Below are 24797 nucleotides of genomic sequence, written 5' to 3' on the forward strand. Positions count from 1 at the left end.
ATGCAGAATCTTTTCATATTGCTTATAATTCATCTCTCTCCCTTCTTTTCCCCAGAGTTGAGTAAAGAGACCAATTTACTAGCAGGGGTTTCTTGTACTGTCTATTCCTTAAGAACATATACAGTTCAGCACGGGTCACTCACACTGAATAACTAGGGACATTTACTTGGCGTCAATCTAACATTTTTTTGACCCTGTACACTGACTGGAGTAGTTAACAACTCAATGCATAAACTTTGGGTTAATTTACCATATATTTTAATGATAAAAATTCATAGAGATGATAAAAATTGCCATATGTTGTCTTAAAATATGTATTGGTTAGAAGTGAACAGTATGCAGAGTTCTCTGGTGGCTCAGTGGGTTAAGGATCCAGCATTTCCACTGCTGTGGCTCAGGTCACTGCTGTGGCTCGGGGTCCAACCCTGGCCCAGGAATTTCTGCATGCCTTGGGCTCAATGCCCCCTTCCCCCCAAAGTGAGCAGTGTGCTGCTGCTTGTCATCAAGACTGAAATGATTTTTGCCAAGGTTAATCCATAGTAATTGAAGAAGGAAACAACTATGTCTTACTCATCTTTGTATCCCCAAGTCCTTGTATTTAAAAAGTGCCAGTAAACACTTAAGAAATGCAGGGTGAACTTCTGTGATCATGAAACTCATATACAGAGGACTTGGCATGTTCACATCTTTTGACAAGAAATTCAACATATTTCCCATTTCTTAAGTGAATGGGAAAATATATTATAACTTCTTCATTATCCATGTGTGACTAAGTAACCCTTGGAGTATGTGGACATTGAGAGTTAATGTCGTGCTTATATAAAATATCAAGCATTGGTACAGGTTGTAGTGTTTGAAGTAGAGTAGTATTTTTTATTTATTTATTTTTTTAAGAAGTAAAGAACGGGACTGGGCTTGGAGTTCTCTGGCTCAGTGGGTTAAGGATCCTGTGTTGTCACTGTAGCAGCCCTGGTGGCTGTTGTGGCGTGGGTTTGATCCCTGGCCGTGGAATTTCTGTATGCCATGGGAGTGCCCCCACCCCATGTCCCCCCCCCCCCAGAAAGAATACATGGTGTTTTTGTGACTTAGAATCATCGTAGTCTTGATATCAAGTACATTAAAAGCAGGATTTCTTAGATGAATAGTTTAGGGATTATTACATGGAATTTTGGATATAGTGCCAATATTTGATAGGTAGCATCATTTCCCTAAGAATTTTCACATATCTCTTTACTGTCTTTCTTGTAGTATATTTTGACATAGAAAATGAGCTCAGAATTTAAGTATTTATGGCTTAGTTTCTCAATAATCAGACCTATCTTCCACAGATAATCTTTATTAATGCATTGTAGATGAGCATTTTAGCAGTATGTTTAAGTTGCTACTAACCAGGAAAAACTCAAAGAAATCTCTCCCTCTGGTCATCCCTTGAGTAATATTTTAAGGAGCATATTCTATATAACACTACTGCTTTTAATAAAATTGTCAGATTGTTGACAGCTTACAACGTCCATGTAAGAATAAAAGAACATAGCGAGTGCTTAGTACTTTTGGCATTTTTCACAGTTGGTTTCATTCAGGAAGAAAATAGGCAGGGGAAGAGGTGTTTGGCCAGAGACTATATAGATGTCTGCTCACCTATATGGAAACTTAGTTATCTTAAAAACATTGAATTCAGCCTACTATGTAAATAGGTTCTTGAGGGGATTACAAAGAAGGGTTTGTTCTTGTATCTACTGTATCCAGAAACCAGAGAAAAGGCCTCTGTGCCTTTTGACTGCTTGCTGCCATTTACAGGAGTGCCACTCTGTTCAGACAGATAGGTGTTTGCTAGAGTTGGACAGTTGAGACCAGCACTTCCAGGCTGTGCCATTTCTGGTGAGGGAAGATATTTGATAGTGGAGGTGTTCCAAGGTCTGAAAAGGTGGCAAAGTATGTTTGGTCCTGATGTGTCTTCCTTGATTTTAGCAGTTTTTCTCGCAGACGGTAGCATCATCTGCACTCAGATGAATATGAGATTTTAATTGACTAATTATTCATTCAAAAGTTAATTTTGTCAAGTACATGTTGCCATGGTAGATGATGCTGATACCAATGCAGATAGTTTTTGTTCTCATAGAGTTCTGTATACTATATTTATGGCTGCGTTACCCACCCAGAAAAGTAATGTTTGAAAAGTTCAATATATCATAGAACAAGAGACTGCAATAAGAGGTGTGTGTGGAGCACTGCAGTATATAGTTTCCCACAGGCACTTGGCTTAGAATATAATGTAGAGCCTGGGTTATGAAACCTGGTTGGTTGTCAGAATAATCCAGGAAGCTTTAAAAGATTTAAGTTCTTGGATATAGTTCCCAGAGATTTTTCTTAGTATATGTTTGTGAAAAAATGCTTTAAAATCAGTTTTAATTAAATAGCTTTAAATTCACTAGAGTAGGAGTTCCCATTGTGGCGCAGTGGAAATGAATCCGACTAGGAGCCATGAGGTTGCAGGTTCGATCCCTGGTCTCGCTCAATGGCATTGCCATGAGCTGTGGTGTAGGTTGAAGACACGGCTCGGATCTCGTGTTGCTGTGGCTGTGGCATAGGTCGGCAGCTACAGCTCCAATTCAGCCCCTAGCATGGGAACCTCCATATGCCATGGGTGCGGCCCTAAAAAAAAATAATAATAATAAAAAACAATTAGTTCACTAGAGTAATTAGAAACTTAAATCTATTGTTACTTCTATTAAAAAAGATTACTTTTGAAAAGTAAACTGCATTTTAAAAATGTATATACAGATTTTTGCTTTTAGGATTTACTTTAAGTGTGTTTCTTACATGTTATAGATGCTTGGGCGATAGCATCGTATAGTTTGTAATGTGATTACAATCTTATAAATTATGTATTTTGTTCCTGTTAGGGCTTTATTAAAAAGTAGATTTATGAGGAGTTCCCATCGTGGTGCAGCAGAAACACTCCGACTAGGAACCACGAGGTGGCGGGTTCGATCCCTGGCCTCGCTCAGTGGGTTAAGGCTCCAGCATTGCTGAGGCTGTGACGTAGGCTGGTGGCTATAGCTCCGATTTGACCCCTAGGCTGGAACCTCCATATGCCAAGGGTGCAGCCCTGAAAAGCAAAAAAAAACAAAAAACAAAAAAAAACAACAAAAACAACTAAAAGTAGATTTAGGAAATTCTGGTTCATGTTGCATTTATTTACTGCTTCCCTTCTTTATCCCATTCTGCCATTACAGGTAATACTTCTAATAAAAATAGCATGATTCTGTAAAGTACCCTATCTTAGTTTATAGGTTAAAACACAGAAAATATTGTGCATGAAAATAAGAGGATACCTTATCAACTTTCTATGTTGATCACAAGTGGGAATAGACAAAAATCATGAGAGTCATATGGGAGTGTATAGATATAACTGTTTTTCTTTTTCTTTTTTTGTCTTTTTAGGGCTGTACCCATGTCATATGGAGGTTCTCAGGCTAGGGGTCATATCCAAACTGTAGTTGTTGGCCTACACCACAGTTACAGCAACATGGAATGCAAGCCACATCTGCTACCTACACCACGGCTCATGGCAACGCTGGATCCTTAACCCACTGAGCAAGGCCAGGGATTGAACCTGTGTCCTCATGGACGCTAGTCAGATTCATTTCCTCTGAGCCACGATAGGAACTCCTGCTTTCCTTTTAAAACTCATAAACGTAGGTGACAGAAGCCAGTTTTCGCATGACCTGATCACTCCTAACCAACCAGATTACTAATGTTACATGTTTTAATTATGTTTTAAGCAGTGGAGTAGGAAAGTTCTGGGAGGAAACCATTAACCTTTAAGAGATGAACTTTTTCGGGGTATCATTTTATATATTATTTTTTTAGTTAGTTCTCAGTGAGGCCCAGAAAGTTAATTTTCCATTAAAGTGGCAGTTTTAGTATACCCTAGGAATGAAATCACCCACTTTCCTCCTTTGTTAGGTTCTAGTAACATTTATTACATAATATGATGAGAAAAGCTGGGTGATTGTTTGGGTGCTGCAGCTATTTAATAAGGAAAAAAAGAGGACTGTTAAATGAGAAATTTGGTGATATGTCTAGATCCTTGCTTTGAAGGCACTGAGTGATTTTAAAGCCAGTAGGCCTACTCTCAAGCTGCTTTGCTGAGGTCTAATTTAGGGGAGAATTTTGTGAAGTGATAGATATGAAATATTTATTTAATGTAGACTGCCATTATTAGAAGCACCCCTGAGGTTTTCTTTTTGTTTTTGATTCATAGGGAGAATGATGAACCAGTCAAAGAAGAGAAATCTGAATTAAAAGAAAAATCTATGGGAAATAAGAAAGCCAATAGATTTCATCCTTATTCAAAAGACAAGAATTCAGGCACTGGAGAAAAGAAGGGTCCAAATCGTAACAGGGTTTTTATTAGCAACATCCCATATGATATGAAGTGGCAAGCCATTAAAGATCTAATGAGAGAAAAAGGTAACTATTTTTGATAAACCCCTCGTTGGATAATCTTCATATAGAATGGGGAGGGAGCTAAGCAAACTTTTTTTATACCTCTTAGCCATGCAGAGTCAGAGAATTGATTTTTGTTTATTTCTTGACTCATAAATTAATCTTTTCCTCTTCTTTCCCATGACATAATTTCATTACAAGGTAGTATAGATAAATGAAGTTATTTTATTCTTGCCATTTTAGTGGGGTAGTAGTGAGCCAGTATATGCATGCCACCAAGAATTTTGTTAAAGTGATTGTTTTGTCTAGTTGAAGTTTTTTTAGATTTTTAAAGGGCTTTTGCATTAGATAAGCAATACATTTAGCGGGTTAAAGTATGAATAATAAGGTCTGATTTTTTTTTTCCAAAAGCTGCTTTGTTATTATCTTGGTGGAGTCTGGAATCTGGCTGTGGAATTCATTTTGTTTGCATTGTCATGAATGCCATGATGCTGTCTCTGCAGTTCTATATTAAAATTGCGTTACTGCTGTTGCAGTTTTGTTTCCAGAATAACCTGAAAACCTTCATTTTATATACACGGTTGGCTTTGGGGAAAAATAATTTTAATACTTGATCTTGTAAAAGTTAGTTTTGTTATCTCTGAAAAATGGAGTTTCAACAGTCCTGCAAATTATGTACTTGGTTTTGAGGCTGATCTCTTCTAATAAAAAAAAAAAATTTGCATTGGTGTATCTGTTGTAAGGTGACAACTATTTGATTGGTTTTATTCATTGACTTTATTTAGAAAGTGTGTGGCTTGCTGTGAAGCATGACTTGTAAATTTAGTTTACTGATGGCAAACATGATTGAAGACATTCAGGTAGAAAGTCACCTTAAAACAGCTGTTGTGTGTAGGCGACCAAAGTTATTTGAAAAGTGCTAATGTTGATGTTTTTAATATGATAGGCTAAGGGACTATTTGTATGTATATGTGCATTTGTTCACCAACTATATCATGCTGGCCAAAACATGATCTGTAGCATGAATTAGGTTAATATGGTTGTTAGCTTTTTCAGAGAATGTGGATGATGTACATTTCTGAAAATTAGTTAAATTTTCATAGCCATTGATAGGAGGTATGTTGGTCTGGTTTTGATTGTTGGTGAATAATAGGTGCTTTTCTGTAGAGTTGTGCACAGGTGTGCAGTAAAGCAAGATATTGGTGTTTAAATGTATTGTTTCTTGGTATCTTCCTTTTGTATGTCTTATGTAGTTGGTGAGGTTACATACGTGGAGCTCTTTAAGGATGCGGAAGGAAAATCAAGGGTAAGTGCTGTGGGCAATAATCTGCTTGAGGTTTAAAAGTTCCTCAGCAGTTTACTTTTTGTATAATACTTGTACCAGTTTTTGGAAACTTAAGTTTCATTTTGTTTTACTCTATTATGCAAGATTTGAGGCTTTATACTAGCAAGTCTGACACTTATACAAACCAAGCTAGCTGCCTTGAAGGGAAGGGTTTTGTAAATGCTCATAAAGGGCATTCACTTTTCTAATGCTCTAAGGTAATGCTTCTTAGCCAACAGATTTTAATATAGGATTTTTTTTGTTGTGTTTTGATGTCTTCAAGGATATTTTAAAAGTCACTGAACTGATAATATTTCCTAAGAGTTCTATGAGAGGCTATAGTTTAAAGGTGTTAATTCAGAATATATGTTTGAAACTTAAACTGAAGAGCTTAATCTGGTAGCCTGCAGGACTACATAAGAGGCAGTGCTCTGACCAATTGGTATGAAAAACATTGATGATTAAATTGACATAGAAGGAATTGGTTGATAGTAGATTTTGATTTTTAGCAACCAGAAAGCAATATAGTAAAGAATACAGTGGGAAGCCTTTTAGCAGTGCTTAGTTGTATTAGCAAAAACCGGTTGGGTTGGGTGCATAAGAAATAAAAACCTTTGTCATCACATTCCAATGGCACTTTGAACAGTAATAATGACAAGGAATTATTTAGAAAATGATTCTACTAATCTGTTTCTACAGCATAGATTTTTTTTTAACATACTTATACTTGGGTGCTCATAAATTGCGTTAAAGTTCTTTAACAGAGAACTTCTTTAAAAATTAGATTAATATTTCCTATTTTGATTTTAATAAAATGGAAAAATTTACATTAAAAGCTATTTGTCACTATATATCTTTTAAAAATATTTGTAACAACGTAAGGATAGGTATATGAGAGCCTTCAGTTATTTTGTTGAGTTACTTTTGATTGAATTTGTGTGATGACATTAGTTTTAAAGAAGAGTCATCAAAAAGTAAAAATGTGCTCCTTGCTTGTTAATAATCGTAAATGGATAGATCTAAAAATTTACAGAAAATTTGAGGTCACTTGCCTATTACTTTCTGGAAGTGTAAAAGATAAAAAATGGTTGAATTTTTTATTGTTTTTAATGATTTAAAAGTTAGAATCTGTCATTAACTTCGTCTACTGATCCAAAACTTTTTTTCTTTTTCATATATTGACAAATCTACCTGGATTTAGGGTTGTGGGTAAGAATATTTTTTTAAGTATCTTAAGTCAAATTTAAGCTTCTGATTGGAAAAAAATCCTAGTACATAAACATTTCCTGTAAATTTTTTCCCTGTTAAGTGTGGTTGAATTCAAAGATGAAGAATTTGTAAAGAAAGCACTAGAAACTATGAACAAATATGATCTTAGTGGAAGACCCTTGAATATTAAAGAGGTAAGTTTCTCATATTGGGAATAATTTAAAGACTTAAAAATAAGAACATGTTTTCTTTGGATTTTCATCTGGTAATGTTATTTGTGTGATTACATTTTTTTTAAAGCACGGATACTTATTAAAGCATTATATAATTGATGATAGTTTCGCTCATACATGATTTCCTATTTGCCCTTAAGGAAGTATCCTGTATGTAATTTATTTATTCCAAGTTATAAGCAGAGGTGCATGATTTAAAAAACTAGAGGACTCAGATATTTATTTTTTTAATTATTTTTTCCATTATAGTTGGTTTACAGTGTTATGTCAGTCAAACTTCAAATGCTAACTTTGACAGAGACATTTTCAGTTTTTTTTTGTTGTTGTTGTTGTTTTTTGTTTTTTTGCTATTTCTTGGGCCGCCCCCGCGGCATATGGAGGTTCCCAGGCTAGGGGTCCAATCGGAGCTGTAGCCACCGGCCTACACCAGAGCCACAGCAACGCAGGATCCGAGCCGCGTCTGCAACCTACACCACAGCTCACGGCAACGCCGGATCGTTAACCCACTGAGCAAGGGCAGGGATGGAACCCACAACCTCATGGTTCCTAGTCGGATTCGTTAACCACTGCGCCACGACGGGAACTCCACATTTTCAGTTTTTAGATTGTGTTGTTTGATTTGAGAAATACTGTAGGTATTCTTTTAGTTGATAATTAAAGTTTGCTTAATAATGCAAATACCTGATGGATTTGAACAAAATTGATACTCACTTTTAATAAAATTATCCTGAAACTGTGCCAGATTAACATTTAAGAAAAATTATAACTCTGTCAGTGAAATTTATAACTGGAACTTAGAAAATCCCTAAAATGGAGATGTCCTCTTTGTATGGAATTGTAGCAGGATAAATATGTTGACAAAAGAATGATCAGAAGATACATAAAAAGCTATTTATAGTTAAGTGTAATTGACTTTGGAAATGATTAGCTTGAATAGCAGTCATTTTCATATCTTTCTTTAGTGCATATTGTTAATCTTACCTGAATAGTTTGATCACAGACAAGTTATGCATGTATTTCTTGCTAAAGTCTATATTAAAAAAGGATAGAGGTAAGTTCCCGTCGTGGCGCAGTGGTTAACGAATCCGACTAGGAACCATGAGGTTGCGGGTTTGGTTCCTGCCCTTGCTCAGTGGGTTAACGATCCGGCGTTGCCATGAGCTGTGGTGTAGTTTGTAGACGCGGCTCGGATCCCGCGTTGCTTTGGCTGTGGCGTAGGCCGGCAGCTACAGCCCCGATTCGACCCCTAGCCTGGGAACCTCCATATGCCGTGGGAGCGGCCCAAGAAATGGCAAAAAGACAAAGAAAAAAAAAAAAGGATAGGGGATATAATTTTGGGACCTTAAAGTGTCTCCACCAACATGAATGCAGATCATTGGTGGTAGAGCAGTACTGTGAGTCACGGTTTAATTTAATATGTTATTGTTGTAAATATCAGCTTTATTGCTTTTTAGCTGTGTGCCTAGCCATGTTACCTATTCTCTAAACTTAGTATTTATGGGTTTTTATAAGTATTAAGTGAGATACATTTATGAGGATTAAAAGAACTCATCCTCTGACATCAGAAAATGTGCGTGACTCAGGGCAAGTTACTTAACCTCTCTATTTCTTTGTTTATCACTAAAATGGGAGAAATACTAAATCTCTCTGACAGTGTTATGAGGGCTCAAAGAGTTAATAGTATATGTAAAACATTTAATAAAAGTTATCCGCTTGTTGTAATTGTGATATTATAAAGTACTTGGCACATGCTGAAAATATTGTAATATAATAAATGTTAGCTCTAATAATAATTTTGATTGTTGTTATTCCTTTTCAAGGTAGGAATGTTACTGGTCCTTGGTCTCTTGTTCCTGGATATGAGGTAGTAATGGTTTAAAATTAAAGGCCATGCTGCCAACAAATGCAAGTGTCTCATATACAAGTATCCCGTATCTGTTTATCGTAGTCAGCTTATGAGTTTTTCTAATTCTACTTGACCCTGGGAGTTTATTCTTTCTTTCTTTTCTTTTTTTTTTTTAAATATTTTTTACAAGGAAATAGAGAATTGGTAGAGAAAGTTTAGACTGTTACAGTCTGTGCCAGCCATTTATTTGGCAAATTTTATGTATAAGCCAGAATCAATGTTCAGAAATGTGTTGATACCCTAATAATTTCCCATAAGGGTGACATTTGTAGAATAGCCGTCATTTGGGAAATTATTATTTTGAGGATTATGACTTGCTTTTTTATGGTGTTTCTTACTCCTTTTCAAAAGGCATGCATTACAAATTGTCTTTTTTTTTTTTTTAATGGGATGAAAAGTTTATTGTATCCTAAAGGCCAAGCCCATGTTGTTTGTGTTTTTTTTTAAGTTTTAGCACATTGTAGATCCTCAGTAGTGTTTCAGAGACCTTATAGTAGAGTTATGTGATCCAGGTTTATATAGAATACTCTCGTTTTTAACTTCTTAAAGAGAAAAATGGTTGAGTTTGGCTTAGCTGAATGATGAGGTGTTTTTAATTCATTTAACTTTTTTTGGATTAATATCTCTAAAAATCCCTCTTGTGGAATTATCTGATTTGCACATGGGTGGCTGGGGTCAGTGCTTAGACATAGTAGTTTGAGTCTAGGGATAAGTATATTTGCACTGTTAATTAACAGATATTAGAATTGCATTTTTTTTTGTCTTTTGTCTTTTTTTGTTGTTGTTGTTGTTGTTGCTATTTCTTGGGCTGCTCCCTCGGCATATGGAGGTTCCCAGGCTAGGGGTCCAATCGGAGCTGTAGCCACCGGCCTACGCCAGAGCCACAGCAACGCGGGATCCGAGCCGCATCTGCAACCTACACCACAGCTCACGGCAACGCCGGATTGTTAACCCACTGAGCAAGGGCAGGGACCGAACCGGCAACCTCATGGTTCCTAGTCGGATTCGTTAACCACTGCGCCACGACAGGAACTCCAGAATTGCATTTTTAATTTTAATTAAGTGAGGGTCAGTAACAGTTGTTAGCTTTTTACAGGCCCTCTCTTAGCAATAGCAGGTAATAACTGGCAGGATGACATCTAAGGGAAAAAAGGGAATAAAAAGCATGCTGTATAGATAGTTTTACCTAGTGGTATTTTATGCATGTTTTATATATTCTACATGATATATGTGTGTATATTTTTGTGTATGTATGTTTATATGACATGCATAAAAAATCAAAAGTATAGCAATATGCTTTATTAACGTGACGATATTAAGGACTAATACTCTGTCTTAATAGTTCATGAAGCAGCTCCCCTCCTATGAACTCCTCCTTCCCCAATAGGTAACCACTATTCTAAGTTTTGTATTTGTGCAAATTTTTGACACCTTAGACCTGAAGCATTTATTGCTTATTAACTACAAAATTTTATAGCATTTTTCAAAACATTTATTTCTTTGCTTTCGTATTTCTTTTTATTTTTTCATGGTAAAGAAATACTTTGGAAGCCATAATACCTGTATTCTTATATTCACGTCACCTTCTATTCTCGTGGCCTTTCTAGAAAATTTATTAAAGTCATCCAACTTTCTTTTTATTAGTATTTCTAGACTGAGGCCAGCAGAGTAGAGTTGATGGTTACAATTGATCATAATCATTTGGTATTGCAGACAGTGTGTTTATGTGGTTTCTGTTTTTTTGCACTCTTACCTGGTGAGGTGGATGAGAAATATGTTTAAGCTTGCTTTTTTTTGTTTTGTTTAAAGGTAGAATATTTCTCTTACAAGGTTAATGAGTTTTAAGAAAAAGACCAAACAATGTATAGTACCATTCTTCACTTGGGCACTTAGCCTTCCCTTTTTTTTTTTTTTTTTTAAGGCTCTGTTTTTTTTTTTTTAATTTCTTATTGAATTTATTACATTTGTAGCTGTACAATGATCATCACAATCCAATTTTATAGGATTTCCATCCCACAACCCTTTCTTAATCTCCCTTCTTCCTCCATCTCAGATCATAATCATTGTTGAGGATGGAAAGAGGTGTGAGGTGGATAATTGTGTTTTGTTCAGAAATGAAATTTACGCATTATAACAGTTCCCTCTACCCCACTATTCCTGGGTTTTAAAACAGAATGTTCTGCTGTTGAAAGCTTTGAATCAGTGTGAATTTGGCATTTCATTGGTCATCTAGTGGTAAGAATTCACCATTACTTCATTTTGAAAAGAGTCACAGTATTTGTTCCTCTTTGAGTTATGCGGATTTATGTGTATGTGCCATATACTTGTATGAGAGCAAAATTAAACTAATTTCTTGTTCTTAAGTGACTTTAGTGATTGGGAAAAGGTCTTTAATTGACATCCCTGGAGACCGAAATCTTTTGTTTGTCCACAGGCTTTTAGAAAGAAGCTGACTCTTCAGGAGGGCCAATAATTTGAGCCATTTGGGATAGCGGCTATAGAATTTGAAGTTGTTATTTTAGTGATACAGATGTACTGGTGTATCAAGTGTCATTTAACATTCAATGTCTTGTTATAGGATCCTGATGGAGAAAATGCTCGTAGGGCATTGCAGCGAACAGGAGGATCGTTTCCAGGAGGACATGTACCTGATATGGGATCAGGGTTGATGAATTTACCACCTTCCATTCTCAATAATCCAAACATTCCTCCTGAGGTTATCACTAATTTGCAGGCTGGTAGACTTGGTTCCACAATTTTTGTTGCTAATGTAAGTTTAAGCTTTATGCTAAAAATTTGCCATTCAGATACCTAGTTTTAATCATGAGATTATTTAAAGATGAATGGGTTTTAAGTTTATAGAACATTTTGCTGATTGTTATCTAAAGTAAGTGAAGCAGTAACTATTATAAACGCAAACCCAATTTAAGTCCATAAATATAAGGTTGGAGTGTAAATACAAATATTTAGGATATTTTAAAAGGAGAACTGTGGAATTTATACTTAAGCAGTTCTTGAAATTATTTACTTTTCTTGTTATGTGACTATTGTTCATATTGGTAAATGGATTTCTTTCTTTAGCTTTGATATTTGTGATGGTTTGTCATTTGTTTTAAGCTTTTGAAAGTCAGTTATAGCAACAGTACTTTCTAAAATCTGAATTTCCCAATAGAAATAGTTGTGGAAGTTTCAAATGTACAAAATAGGATTAAGCAGCTCTGAGTCTGTTTTGGGCATTAGAAAAAAATTAAGGGTAAGGAACAAAGTGAATGTAGCTTAATTGATCTTTAACAACTTAAGATGTTTTTATTTGAATATTATTGATGTACTGTTTAATAAGAATTGTAGTACTTTGTATTTTTGAGAGTTTAGAAAAGATTGGTGTTATTAATGGGGAGAAGGGTTAATATGTCTGTAACTTTATATCATTTTATATCAAGCTTGACTTCAAAGTTGGTTGGAAGAAGCTAAAGGAAGTGTTCAGCATAGCTGGAACTGTAAAGCGGGCAGATATTAAAGAAGACAAAGATGGCAAGAGCAGAGGAATGGGCACAGTCACTTTTGAACAAGCAATTGAAGCAGTTCAAGCAATTTGTATCCTGATTTACATTTTTAGCATTATTTAATAAAGTCGAAGAAGTTTGATACTATTTTGTGGGGGAATTTAAGGCTGCCTAGCTTAGAAATGTGTGTTAGAATTTGGTCTCCAGGAGTTCCTTTTGTGGCTTGGTGGTTAACAAATCCAACTAGGAAGCACGAGGTTGTGGGTTCGATCCCTGGCCTCACTCAGTGGGTTGGAGATCTGGCGTTGCCGTGAGCTGTGGTGTAGATTGCAGACGCGGCTCAGATCCTGCGTTGTTGTGGCTCTGGCGTAGGCTGGCAGCTACAGCTCTGGTTAGACCCCTAGCCTGGGTAACTCCATATGCCATGGGTGCGGCCCTAGAAAAGACAAAAATAAAAAATAAATTAAAAAAAGTAATAATTTGGTCTCCAGCCCTAAAACCTTTGCTCCCTCCAAGTACCAAAGTCACTCTTAAAATGTGAACTAACCATAGTGTACAGGACTGGTATGAACTTTTTCTGATTTCACTTTCTGCTACTACTAATTGTATGTATACATGCCTTGTTACTTTTATTTTTTCAATGAGTGAATTAAAAGATATTTTATAAAATAAAACTATATAAAACAAGGAATTAAAATTTTTTCTTTGAGCATGTGGACGAATACAAATAAGTAAAATATTCAAAGATGCTGATTAAAATATTAGACATATCCGACACCAAATAAGATTATTAAAATGTGTGTTCAAATATAATTTTATAGTCATCTTAACTGGCATTCCTTGACTAAACCAACAGCTATGTTCAATGGGCAGTTTTTGTTTGATAGACCTATGCATGTGAAAATGGTGCGTTCTCTATGTATCTCTTCAACTCTCCAACCTCTTTAAATATTTTTATCTGCTCTCTTCTGCTTTATAATTCTTTTTTAGTTATATATTAACCATGTAATAAACTTTTTTACAATTAGGATGACAAGTCTGTCCCTCATGAAGACTACCGTTCACATGATAGTAAAACACCACAATTGCCACGTAAGTAAAAGTGATTATTAGAAATAATACAGACCATTTTTTTCACTTTATATGCTAAGAAAACTCTTTATTTCAAGTTTTCAACAGTTTAGTATGAAGAGTTATGAGGATGGTTTGGTGTAATTGATTAGGAAGAATGAGAAGATAAATATGTGACACTTTTTTTTCTTTTTGTTGTTTTTCCTGATTATAAAAACAGTATTTACTAAAAAATTTGGTAAGCTCATATATGAGGAGGGGGAAAGTCCTTATAATTTTACCACTTGTAAGTAACCTCCATTGTAGCATTTTTGTACATTTTCTTCTAGTCTTCCTTCTGTGTTTATTTTTTATGTAGATGAGAACTACTATATAAATAATTTTGTGTTTTTAAACATTAGATTATAAAAATTATTTCACATCTAGAATTCTTTCCATATTTTTTATTGGCTATGTAATAATTATCATAGATGCTCCATTACTGTTTCACTGTTTTGTATATGTAGATGTTTTAACTTTTTTTCCTTTAATCACAAATAGAGTTTTTCTCTCCCCCCCCCCTTTTTTTAATATATAAATCTTTGGTACATTTTTGGTTATTTCTTTAAGATAGATATCCTGAACTAGATTTATAGGTTCTCAGGTATGCTCGTTGATCAGCATTATCAAATTGTTCTCTAAGGAATTATAAAACAGCAGCGTAAAATACTTAGCATCTGTGTCTCAGTGCCTCACCTCAAAATGAGGATGCTAATAGTACCTACTTCATGGGGTTGGCATGAGTATTGCATGAGTTAATATATAATATGCTTAAAGCAGTTGGAACAGTGCTGGCACAAAGTAAGCATGTAGCATGTAAGCTAGTATCTACTAGTTTTTGTTCTTACTATTTTACTGTATTTTCTCTGGTTATTATTAAAGTTTGTATTGTAAAATATTTTAAATATACAGACAAATACAGAATTACTCATCTAGCTGTCATAGACCATATTTGTTTTAGGTGGTTTTTCTTTTAAAATAAAATTTGGGGCATTTTCCGTGGTAGCTTAGCAGGTTGAGAACCCAACATAGTGTCTGTGAGGTTGTGGCCTCACTCATTGGGTTAAGGATCCATACTGATGCAAGCTGTGGTGTAGGTTGCAGATGTGGCTCGAATCCCGTGTTGGTGTGACTGGCATAGGCCTGCAGCTACAGCTCTGATTCAATCCCTAGCCTGGGAGGTGTAGCTCTAAAAATAAATTAATTTTAAAAAAAGTACAAAATTGCAGATAAAGTTATGATTCTCCTCCCGTACCTCATCCCGCCAGATACTTTACCTAGAGGAAACAGTTTATGAGTACAGTGTTTATCATCTAGATTTTAATAATTTGATTATACATTTACATATCTATAAATATATGAATTTTTTTGCTGGATTTAAAATTTGGGGTGTTATCTATTATTTATTCTGCAACATGCTGTTTTTGGTTTAACATTGTTTTGTGATTCATTTATGTTGATAGATATGGCTCCATTTCCTTCATTTTAATGGCTAATACCACATTTTATATATTTTTATTTTTAGGTTATTCTGATTTTTTTTATTAGAAATAATAATAAGTTGGGGACTATTCTTTTTCTGTTAGAATAACCTGTTCTCTCTATATTTGCTAGAAGTTATTTGTAAAACTGTTTGGCCTTGGTTTATTATTTGGGAGAAGATTTTTAACTACTTATGTTCATATTTCCTATTGCTTCTTGAGTCAATTGTGGTAATTTCTATTTTTCTGAGAATTTTACCTTTTTTGGTCATTTTCAGATTTATTGGCATAAAATAGTCTCTTTAAATTTCTGTATATTCTTTTTAAAAGAATCTGTAGTATTCTTTTTAAAAATTCTAATGGTTTTTTACTTTCCCTTTTTTTCTTAGTTTTTCTTAGAGGTTTGTCAGTTTTGTTAGTGTTTTCAAAGAGGTGAATTTTATTTTTATATCTTAATTTCTGCTCTTAGTTTTATTATTTTCTTCCCTAAGTTTTTGTGGGTTTAGCCCCTTATTTGTGTCCTAACTCCTTAAGTTGAATGTTTACTTCACTAATGTGCAGCATTTTTTTTTTTTTAATACAGGTAGTTAGGACTATAAATTTGGCCTCTGTATACTTTTTGCTATTGAGTATTTTTATTGTGATTTAATTTCTATTAAATTACCATTATGATTTCTCCTTTTTTGTCTTTTTTTTTTTTCCTTGTTTTTTCTAGGGCTGCACCCAAGGCATATGGAGGTTCCCAGGCTAGGGTCTAATCGGAGCTGTAGCCACTAGCCTATGCCAGGGCCACAGCAGCGTGGGAATGGAGTCGCGTCTGCAGCCTACACCACAGCTCATGGTAAAGCTGGATACTTAACCCACTGAGCGAGGCCAGGGATCAAACCTGCAACCTCATGGTTCCTAGTCGGATTTATTAACCACTTCACCGTGAGGGGAACTCCTGATTTCTTCTTAAGTCTTTTTTTTTTTTTTTTGAATTTCCAAATGTATGCGTTTTTTTCCTTATTAATTTCTAACTTAATAGTGTGGTCAAAGTTCCTGCATGGTTTAGTGGATTAATGATCCAACTTGTTTCAATGGCATTGCCAGTTTGATATCTGGCCCTGGCACAGTGGGTTAAGGATCCAACATTGCAATAGCTGTGGCTAGGATTCAGTACCTGGCCCGGGAACGTCATATGCCTAAAAAAGGAAAACAGTAACAATAACAACAGCAACAACAACCAAAACCAGTGTGGTCATAGAAAATGGTCTCTATGGTTGTGATTCTTTGGATTTAATTTGAACTTTGCATTGTGGCCTAATGTATGGTACATTTTAATAAATATTACAAGTGTGCATAGCGAGTACACTGTTCTATATATGTCCACTAAACAAAATTTGTTAATCACTTAAATTATCTTAGATCTCCGCTAATAATTTTGTCTACTTGTGCTGTCAATTACTGAGAGATATATGGTAAAATCCCATGCTATAGTGATGAATTTGTCTCTCTTGTTTTTCCTTTAACAATTTTGAAGCTAATTTTGTAGGTACATACAAGCTTAGAATTGATATTTGTCTAATGAATCAAGATTTTATTATTGTAGAGTGATTTCATCTTTAGTAACCACCTTGAAGTTTTTCGTCTAATAGTAATGTAGCTACAACAGCTTTGTTTTCTTTATTCACATTAATTGATGTATTTGGATTAAATCCCATTTTCTTATTTTTGTGTTTTATTTTTCTGCCTTTTAGAAATTTTTATTCTAAAGTAGAGTGACCATTGAGTGCTCTAATCCTAATCACTTTCCTACTGAATAATCCTACTGAATTATTGCTCTTATTGCTCAGTGCTTTAGTTCTGCATTGCTTTTTTTCAGTCCCCAAAGTTAGACGTTATTATTTCTTACCATTTATCTTCTAATTTCTCTGCTTTCACAGACCTTGGCACTATTTTTTTTCCCTTGATGCATATAGTTTAAAAGCTCTTTCAATGAGAGGATCTGTTTTCAGTAAATTCTCTCAATTTTGGTTTGTCTATAAATATTTCCAAAGGTAGTTTCACTGGTTATGTAATTTAAGGTAGTTATTTTCTCTTAGCACATTGAAAATATTCTACAGTCTTCTGGCTTCCATCATTGCTGTTGAATCAGCTACCATTTGAATTGTCCTTTCTTTATAGGTAAGCTGTGCTCTTTATGTAGCTGATTTTAAGATCTTTGTCTTTGGCATGCAGTTTACTACAGTATGGGTATGGATTACTATTTATTGGGCTTTCACAATCTGATAATTCATTTATTTTAAATAAATTCTGGAAAATTCTCAGCGTATGTGTCTTTGAATATTGTCTGTTCTCCCTTTGTATGCCAGCTGTTTCTTGCCTCCACCAAGTTTACCTTATCACTCAGTGCGTCACCTTTTATGATTCTGGCTTTATAAAGGAGAGGCTTCTGATTTATTTATAAAGACTAATTTAGTCTTTGCCACTATTAGTGCTCTTCAATTTATTTAGAATAAAAATCCTTTATTCATACTTCTTTTATATCTATTCTTTTTGAGATTTATGTTTTTATATACTCTTATCTATTGAGACATAATGTAAACTCATAGATTTTGACAGAATCAGTTTGTTGTTTTAGTTAAGTTAATCGTTACTAAACTCCCTATTTTTCCCTTTCTCCCTTTCCCCATGCCTTCCTTTGCTCAGATTATTATATCCTGGCAAATGGGAGCCTCCTCATTTCCTATGCCTATGATATTCTTACTTTCTGATAAAAACAGGATTTCCCAGATCTGTGAAGATTTTTCTTGATCCAAGACATGATATTGGCCTACTTTCAAGGAATCCTGGTTCCTTGTATTGAAAAATGATGCCAGATGAAAGTATGAGTGTTAGGTGTAAACATAAACATTGTCGGTAATCACGTGCGCTGTTGGCTTTCAGTTGAACCATTTTTAGGGACAGAGCTGAAAAAAGATACTTCTTTTACCAGTTCACACTGATCTTTCCAATTTGATACAACATACTTCTGTACTCTATCTTAAAAAAAAATACATACATATATATAGAGAGAGAGTTTGATTTCCTCAGTCCTTACCACTTATTAATTGCTACATTGACTAGCAAGAACTTTAAAATCAAACTCAGATTCAGTAGAATAAAACAGTTCCCATTGTCTTTAGGGTCTTTAGGGTCATCAAATTATCTGCTTATAGTTTATTTTAAATATAATTAATTTTAAGAGAAGAAGTAAAAATAATACTGAACTGATACTCTTATTTATAAATTTGCAAAATTTTGGAACTACTTCTACTGACATACAGCTTTAAAAAATTTAGTGCCACTTAGTTGATCATATATGGGTTGGTAATACTATTCTTATGTGTGTTTTAGGTGGTCTTGGAGGTATTGGAATGGGACTTGGTCCAGGTGGACAGCCTATTAGTGCCAGCCAGTTGAACATAGGTGGTGTAATGGGAAACCTAGGCCCAAGTGGTAAGAATATTCTTATTTCATTATTTTTTTTTAAATGATACATTTGCTAGATTATAAAGCTTATATTTACTGGATTATAATAATGTTTAAAGGACTCTGTTTTACAGTTGAATATTTAAAGTGTCACTTTATTCTGAAATAGGAATAAAACCTTGAGAGCAGAGAACATTTATGAAAGAGATGGAGCAAAGGCGAGGAGGGTTCCTCTGAGGCCAGCCAGCTAGACTTTTAGCACTTTGGATTTTGAAATGTCTTTAAAGTAGAAGGAGAATATTCAGCATAGTACAAGCCTTGTGCATTATGAATACACAGTATTTATAGAATGGCTGAAATGCTACCATATCATAAGCAATTTAAATTTTAATATCTAGTTAGTAAGGTAACTTTTTGGATAGCTGTTTGGCTCTTCACCCAGACTAACCTACAGTTTATCTCTGAAGATTAATTTTTAAACTTTTTGGTTTCAGAACCCTTTTATACTCTTAAAATTTGTTGAGGACCCCAACTTCTGTTTATGTGGTTATTTGTCAGTATTAGAAATTAAAACTTAGAATTTTAAAAAATTACGTATTTATTTAAAATAATAATAAACACATTGTGCGTTAACATAAATATAATTTTAAGAAAATAAATTGCAATTTCCAACACAAAAAGTTAGTGAGAAGAGTGGTATTGATTAACCTTTTTTGTACATTTCTTTTTTTTTGTCTTTTTTGTTGTTGTTGTTGTTGTTGTTGCTATTTCTTGGGCTGCTCCCTCGGCATATGGAGGTTCCCAGGCTAGGGGTTGAATCGGAGCTGTAGCCACCGGCCTACGCCAGAGCCACAGCAACGCGGGATCTGAGCTGCGTCTGCAACCTACACCACAGCTCACGGCAACGCTGGATTGTTAACTCACTGAGCAAGGGCAGGGACCGAACCCTCAACCTCATGGTTCCTAGTCGGATTCGTTAACCACTGCGCCACGACGGGAACTCCTTTTTTGTACATTTCTAATGTTTGACTTAATGCAAGACAGTCATGTGTTCATATCTACTTCTGCATTCAGTTTGTTACAGTATCATATATCATGTGGTTCCTGGAAAATTTCACCTTATACTCATGAGAAAATGGTAATAAAATAGTCACTATCTTAGTATTATTTGAATAATGAAATAGATTTGATGTACTGAACCCTCAAAAGTCCCCAGACCATATTTTGAGAATTGCTGTTTTAACTGAAGGACCAATAAATGCTAAGTTTGTTTCTATTTTTGTTAAGCTACTAAATCTACACTTTATATCGTGAGAGTAGTTATAATTATCATTTTGATCTAAACACATGGAAATTTCCTCCCTTATTCTTAGGTCCTCTACCTTCCTAAACACACTATTTTTATTCTTTATTTTTTACTGCTCCCTTAGCTCCCATGTTTAAAGAAGTTCTTACTTTCTGACCTAATCTCTAAATGTATATAATGGTATTTGTGTGTCTGAGCTGGGGGAAAAAAAAAGATTAACCTAGTACTAGGTATTCTGTACCTGAATGTGAGTATGACCAGTGAATTTTGTTTTCTTGGCTAATGAATATTCAAAGAGGCCTTTTGGAAGACTCATTATTAAATAGCTGACATGGCATAACACTTTAAACCATCCCACCTGTGCCCTGCTGCTTCTCTAGTATTCTGGCAACCAGTGGTATTTATTTTGCTATTGCATTATGTTATTATTTAGTCATTAAAATAAGACTTACTGAAAGTACATGCTATGTATTTTATTTAAGGTATGGGAGTGGATGGTCCAGGTTTTGGAGGAATGAATAGGATTGGAGGAGGTATGTATATACACATTTTTTAAAATATACCTATCACTAGTTTAGTAAATTAGAAACTACAGTGTTGAGAATTTCAAGGAAAACAGAAGTCATGGTTTATTGTTGGCTCATGTCCTAAATTAGGCTGCTAGCAGAAATTGAGCCTGGTACATACTTAAGGGATATGGAAGGTGATATGTTAAGAAGCAGCTGTACAAGGTAGGGTGGATGAAGAGCTTACTGGTGAGATTTAATATTTATAAAATGTACCTTTCAGCTATACAACTGATAGTTGATTCTCGAAATTAATTTTTATTCCATAGGAATTGGGTTTGGTGGTCTGGAAGCAATGAATAGCATGGGAGGATTTGGAGGAGTGGGCCGAATGGGAGGTAGGTAAATGTATGTAGTGGGATGTGTATGTTATATTTTGTTTTCCCCATTATTAAAAATTTCCTCCCTTTACTTGGAATGGGTACTATAGATGTTTTCAGGAGACATGGGCACTAGGGCATAGGGACAGACATGGTGGGATTGGGATATATGTGGCAAATGAGGTAGGCTGGATAAATCATGGACTTTTTGTATTTGTGACTTTTGCTGTCTTTATAGTTTCAATAAGTACCTAAATGGATTACTGTGTACTGATAATACTTGAAAAGAGGTTAATTTGTTGCATAATCTTTTCAGAGCTATATCGTGGTGCGATGACCAGTAGCATGGAGAGAGATTTTGGACGTGGTGATATTGGAATAAATCGAGGCTTTGGAGATTCCTTTGGTAGAATTGGTAGGGCTAGCTGTTTGCTTCTCCTTTTCTTTTTGCAGGTTATATTTTTCCAAATTTGTTTCTCTCTTTCCTTAAGTGAAAAATTGGAAGGTTATGTTTCATGTAATTTATTACTTGAAAAAAAATACCTTAGAGGTTTTAATATACTAACTTTCTTTTTCAGTATATCATGTATTTGAATGCTATTTCTAGAAGACTCTATACTTTTTAGTTATTATACATCTTCTAAGAGCATAGTACGTTAGGGATTTTAAAGTATGATTATTTAAATTAATTAGTATATTATCTTTCCATCCTTGTTTAGGCAGTGCAATGATTGGAGGGTTTGCAGGAAGAATAGGAGCTTCTAACATGGGTCCAGTAGGATCTGGAATAAGTAGGTTTAAATTTTACTAGAATTTTACAGTAATATTTGAGTGCTTGCACTAAACTTTGCAAGAGTAGTTGTTGTAGCATAGTAATACTTTGTTCTTATATGTTAATATATGTTGTCATTATTTAGAGAAACTGATAGTTATTGAGCTTTTCTGTTTTATTGCTGTTCGAAATTTCTAAACTAACTTCGAATTTTCTTTAACATTTCTAAACACCAGAGTATATGTTAAATGTCACTCAGTTCAAGAGTTTTTTTTTTTTTTTTTCCCCTAACAAAAGAAGCTGGGGATTTCTCTGACCATATGTTAGGAACAACTTTAGTAACCTTGGCCCCAACTATGTTTCCTTGCTTATTTTCTATAACTGCTCTTGGTGACTAGCTTATTTCATCTGTGAATATCTTGTGTCTTTTGATAGACAAGTGAATTGCCTCAAATCCAACACTTCTGTAGACCGCATAAGGTTGAGGGCAAGGTTGAAAGAGATGCTTATTTCCTCTTCTCTTAAACCTTTCCTGTGGTAGAAAGGGTACTGTTTTACAACACTTGGGAATGTCAAGTTTCTTCCATCTGTTTCCACTACCACATTTTAGGCCTTATATTAAATAAACCTTAATACCTGGCTTAGTTTTTGTTCTCTCTTGCTTACTGAACCATGTCTGTGAGCTTTCCATACTTTATTGACTTCCTTTAATTGATTGAAATCTCGCAAATAAGAAACACAGTCTAGGAGTTCCTGTTGTGGCGCAGTGGTTAACGAATCCGACTAGGAACCATGAGGTTGCGGGTTCGATCCCTGCCCTTGCTCAGTGGGTTAACGATCCGGCGTTGCCGTGAGCTGTGGTGTAGGTCACAGACACGGCTCGGATCCCGCGTTGCTTTGGCTGTGGCGTAGGCCGGCAGCTACAGCCCCGATTCGACCCCTAGCCTGGGAACCTCCATATGCTGCGGGAGCGGCCCAAGAAATGGCAAAAAGACAAAAAAAAAAAAAAAAAGCACAGTCTGCTTGAATGTTGTCAGAGTGAATTAAAAAAAATCTTAACAGCTGAAGATACTAACTACCATTGTACCTTGCTTTTCATTTTATTCCTTTTTTTCATCGTCTTTTCAGCCTTGGCCATTTTCCTGTTAATTGTAACTTCGCTACCTTCCTTTTTCACCTCAGTGTTTATACTTCTGTTTCCCTGACTTTATATTTGTTATTCACAGAAAGGCACTTTGAGGGTGATATTAATCTTTAGAATGGGAATATTAAGGACAAGAGAAAAGGATACATCTGAGAAAGAGTAGGGCTGGAATAAAGAAGATGCACCGAACAAGAATCATGTTTGGTATGAACTGCAAACTAGATTCTCAGGCTCTGGCTTAAGGGATGTGATTCCATTTTTTGTTATTTCCACAAGTTCCCTATAATAGAGAGACTAAGAGTTAGGTTTTTCTGTGTTTATTGAAAATTGAATTGATAAGGAAGGAGAAATTGTATGTGAAATAGAAGATACTGAGGTGAAGGTTAAGCTAGGAAAAGAATATTATGTAGGAGAGTATGATGAGAGCAGCAGTTGACGTGTTGGAGTTTTAATTATTTGAATTTACCCCATATATCTTGTTCTAACAATTACTAAGCTTTATATTATTAAAAAGTAAAAATGAGGATAAAAACTACTATAACATTAATGGATAAAGTTAATTGGTAGAAAATTTACATAACTTACATGGTATATTTATGATTAGAATATAATTTTATAGAAATCTCTATATATAATGTAGTTATGTAGTGGCTAGAATTAACAGAGTCAGTTAGCCATTAATGTTCAGCTGAGTGTATACCAAATTAAAATATGTTTTTTGGAAGATTGTTATATTATGTTTATGGAAATAATTTTATGTTTTTATATTGTCTAATTTCATAAATGAATTTTTTCTCCCTTTCTTTCTCAAAAATGATTTTCTCCTTCCTCTTTTTCTCCTTCCTCTGCCTTCTCCATTTCCGTCTGTTTTTAAAATAAACCCACCGAATTCCCAAATCCTCCCTTCCCTTTTTGAAAATCCAGGTGGTGGAATGGGTGGCATGAACAGTGTGACTGGAGGAATGGGGATGGGACTGGATCGGATGAGTTCCAGCTTTGATAGAATGGGACCAGGTATAGGAGCTATACTGGAAAGGAGCATCGATATGGATCGAGGATTTTTATCGGGTCCAATGGGAAGCGGAATGAGAGAAAGAATAGGCTCCAAAGGCAACCAGATATTTGTCAGAAATGTAAGCAACTAAATGTAAAGGATACTTAAAATTATTTTTTTCCTTCTGTATCTGGTACTAATACCTTTTTTCATTCTAGCTGCCTTTTGACTTGACTTGGCAGAAACTAAAAGAAAAATTCAGTCAGTGTGGTAAGTATACCAATGACTGTAGATATGTTGATTTTGATTATGAATCAAAAATTGATTTTTAGCTTTTAAACACTGTTTAGACCTTAACCTGTCCAGATGCTTACTCCTGGGTAGTAAGACAGGTTTAATTCCACTTCAAATAAATGAATTATTTTGCTATCCTCTGATGTACAGCTTTGTAAATTACTACTAAATAGGAAAATCTAGAGTTGAGTCTTGTCATTGTGTCCTGTGGATGAAGAAAGAGCTTATGTGTCTGATCTCTAAATGGTTAATATATCATCATGGCTTACATTTAAAGTTTTTTTTTTTCCCCTGTGGGTATATTTATTTCTTTATCATGCAGTGCAGTGCATTGTCAGCATGACTCAGTGAAATGCTGTATCTAACCAATAAGGTCCTAATAGATGAGGCCTATTCTGCACACTCTTACCTGTACAACACAGTAAACTTAGCTGACAGCATTGAATCCAGTGTCTGGTATGCCTTAGATAGGTATATTTTGATGGCCCTTCTGTTTCTTTTATACGTTGTTCTTGGCAATAATAGCACCAGCTATACAACCTTAGTATGTTCATTAGATTTATAGACAATTAGATGGTTTATTACTTTATTTTTATTTTTTATTTTTATTTTTTTGTCTTTTGTCCTTTTTAGGGCTGCACTCACAGCATATGGAGGTTCCCAGGCCAGGGGTCTAATTTGAGCTGTAGCTGCTGGCCTACGCCACAGCCACCGCAATGCCAGATTCTTA

The 24797-nt window shown here is 34.9% G+C and overlaps 1 protein-coding gene across 6 annotated transcripts in view; it reads left to right on the top strand.

Annotated features, from left to right (window-relative positions):
- Positions 1-24797, top strand: part of MYEF2 (myelin expression factor 2) — a 72235-nt gene that overhangs the window by 1931 nt on the left and 45507 nt on the right. For 4 of the 6 annotated variants that reach the window (XR_007133099.1, XR_007133100.1, XM_047766435.1 and 1 more), the window contains exons 2-16: positions 4268-4476; positions 5706-5758; positions 6978-6985; positions 7086-7179; positions 11703-11894; positions 12565-12718; positions 13484-13533; positions 13656-13719; positions 18597-18698; positions 20460-20510; positions 20813-20881; positions 21180-21278; positions 21583-21654; positions 23704-23912; positions 23992-24043. Coding sequence is in view for 3 of the 6 variants with exons in the window: in XM_047766435.1 (XP_047622391.1) it covers positions 4268-4476; positions 5706-5758; positions 6978-6985; positions 7086-7179; positions 11703-11894; positions 12565-12718; positions 13484-13533; positions 13656-13719; positions 18597-18698; positions 20460-20510; positions 20813-20881; positions 21180-21278; positions 21583-21654; positions 23704-23912; positions 23992-24043 (1478 nt within the window). In the remaining 3 variants the exon portion in view is untranslated. The remainder of the gene's footprint in view (positions 1-4267; positions 4477-5705; positions 5759-6977; positions 6986-7085; positions 7180-11702; positions 11895-12564; positions 12719-13483; positions 13534-13655; positions 13720-18596; positions 18699-20459; positions 20511-20812; positions 20882-21179; positions 21279-21582; positions 21655-23703; positions 23913-23991; positions 24044-24797) is intronic. The other 2 variants (XR_007133101.1, XM_047766436.1) reach the window with 1 other exon arrangement.

The sequence above is a fragment of the Phacochoerus africanus genome, chromosome 2 (assembly GCF_016906955.1).
Source record: "Phacochoerus africanus isolate WHEZ1 chromosome 2, ROS_Pafr_v1, whole genome shotgun sequence".
NCBI lineage: Eukaryota > Metazoa > Chordata > Mammalia > Artiodactyla > Suidae > Phacochoerus > Phacochoerus africanus.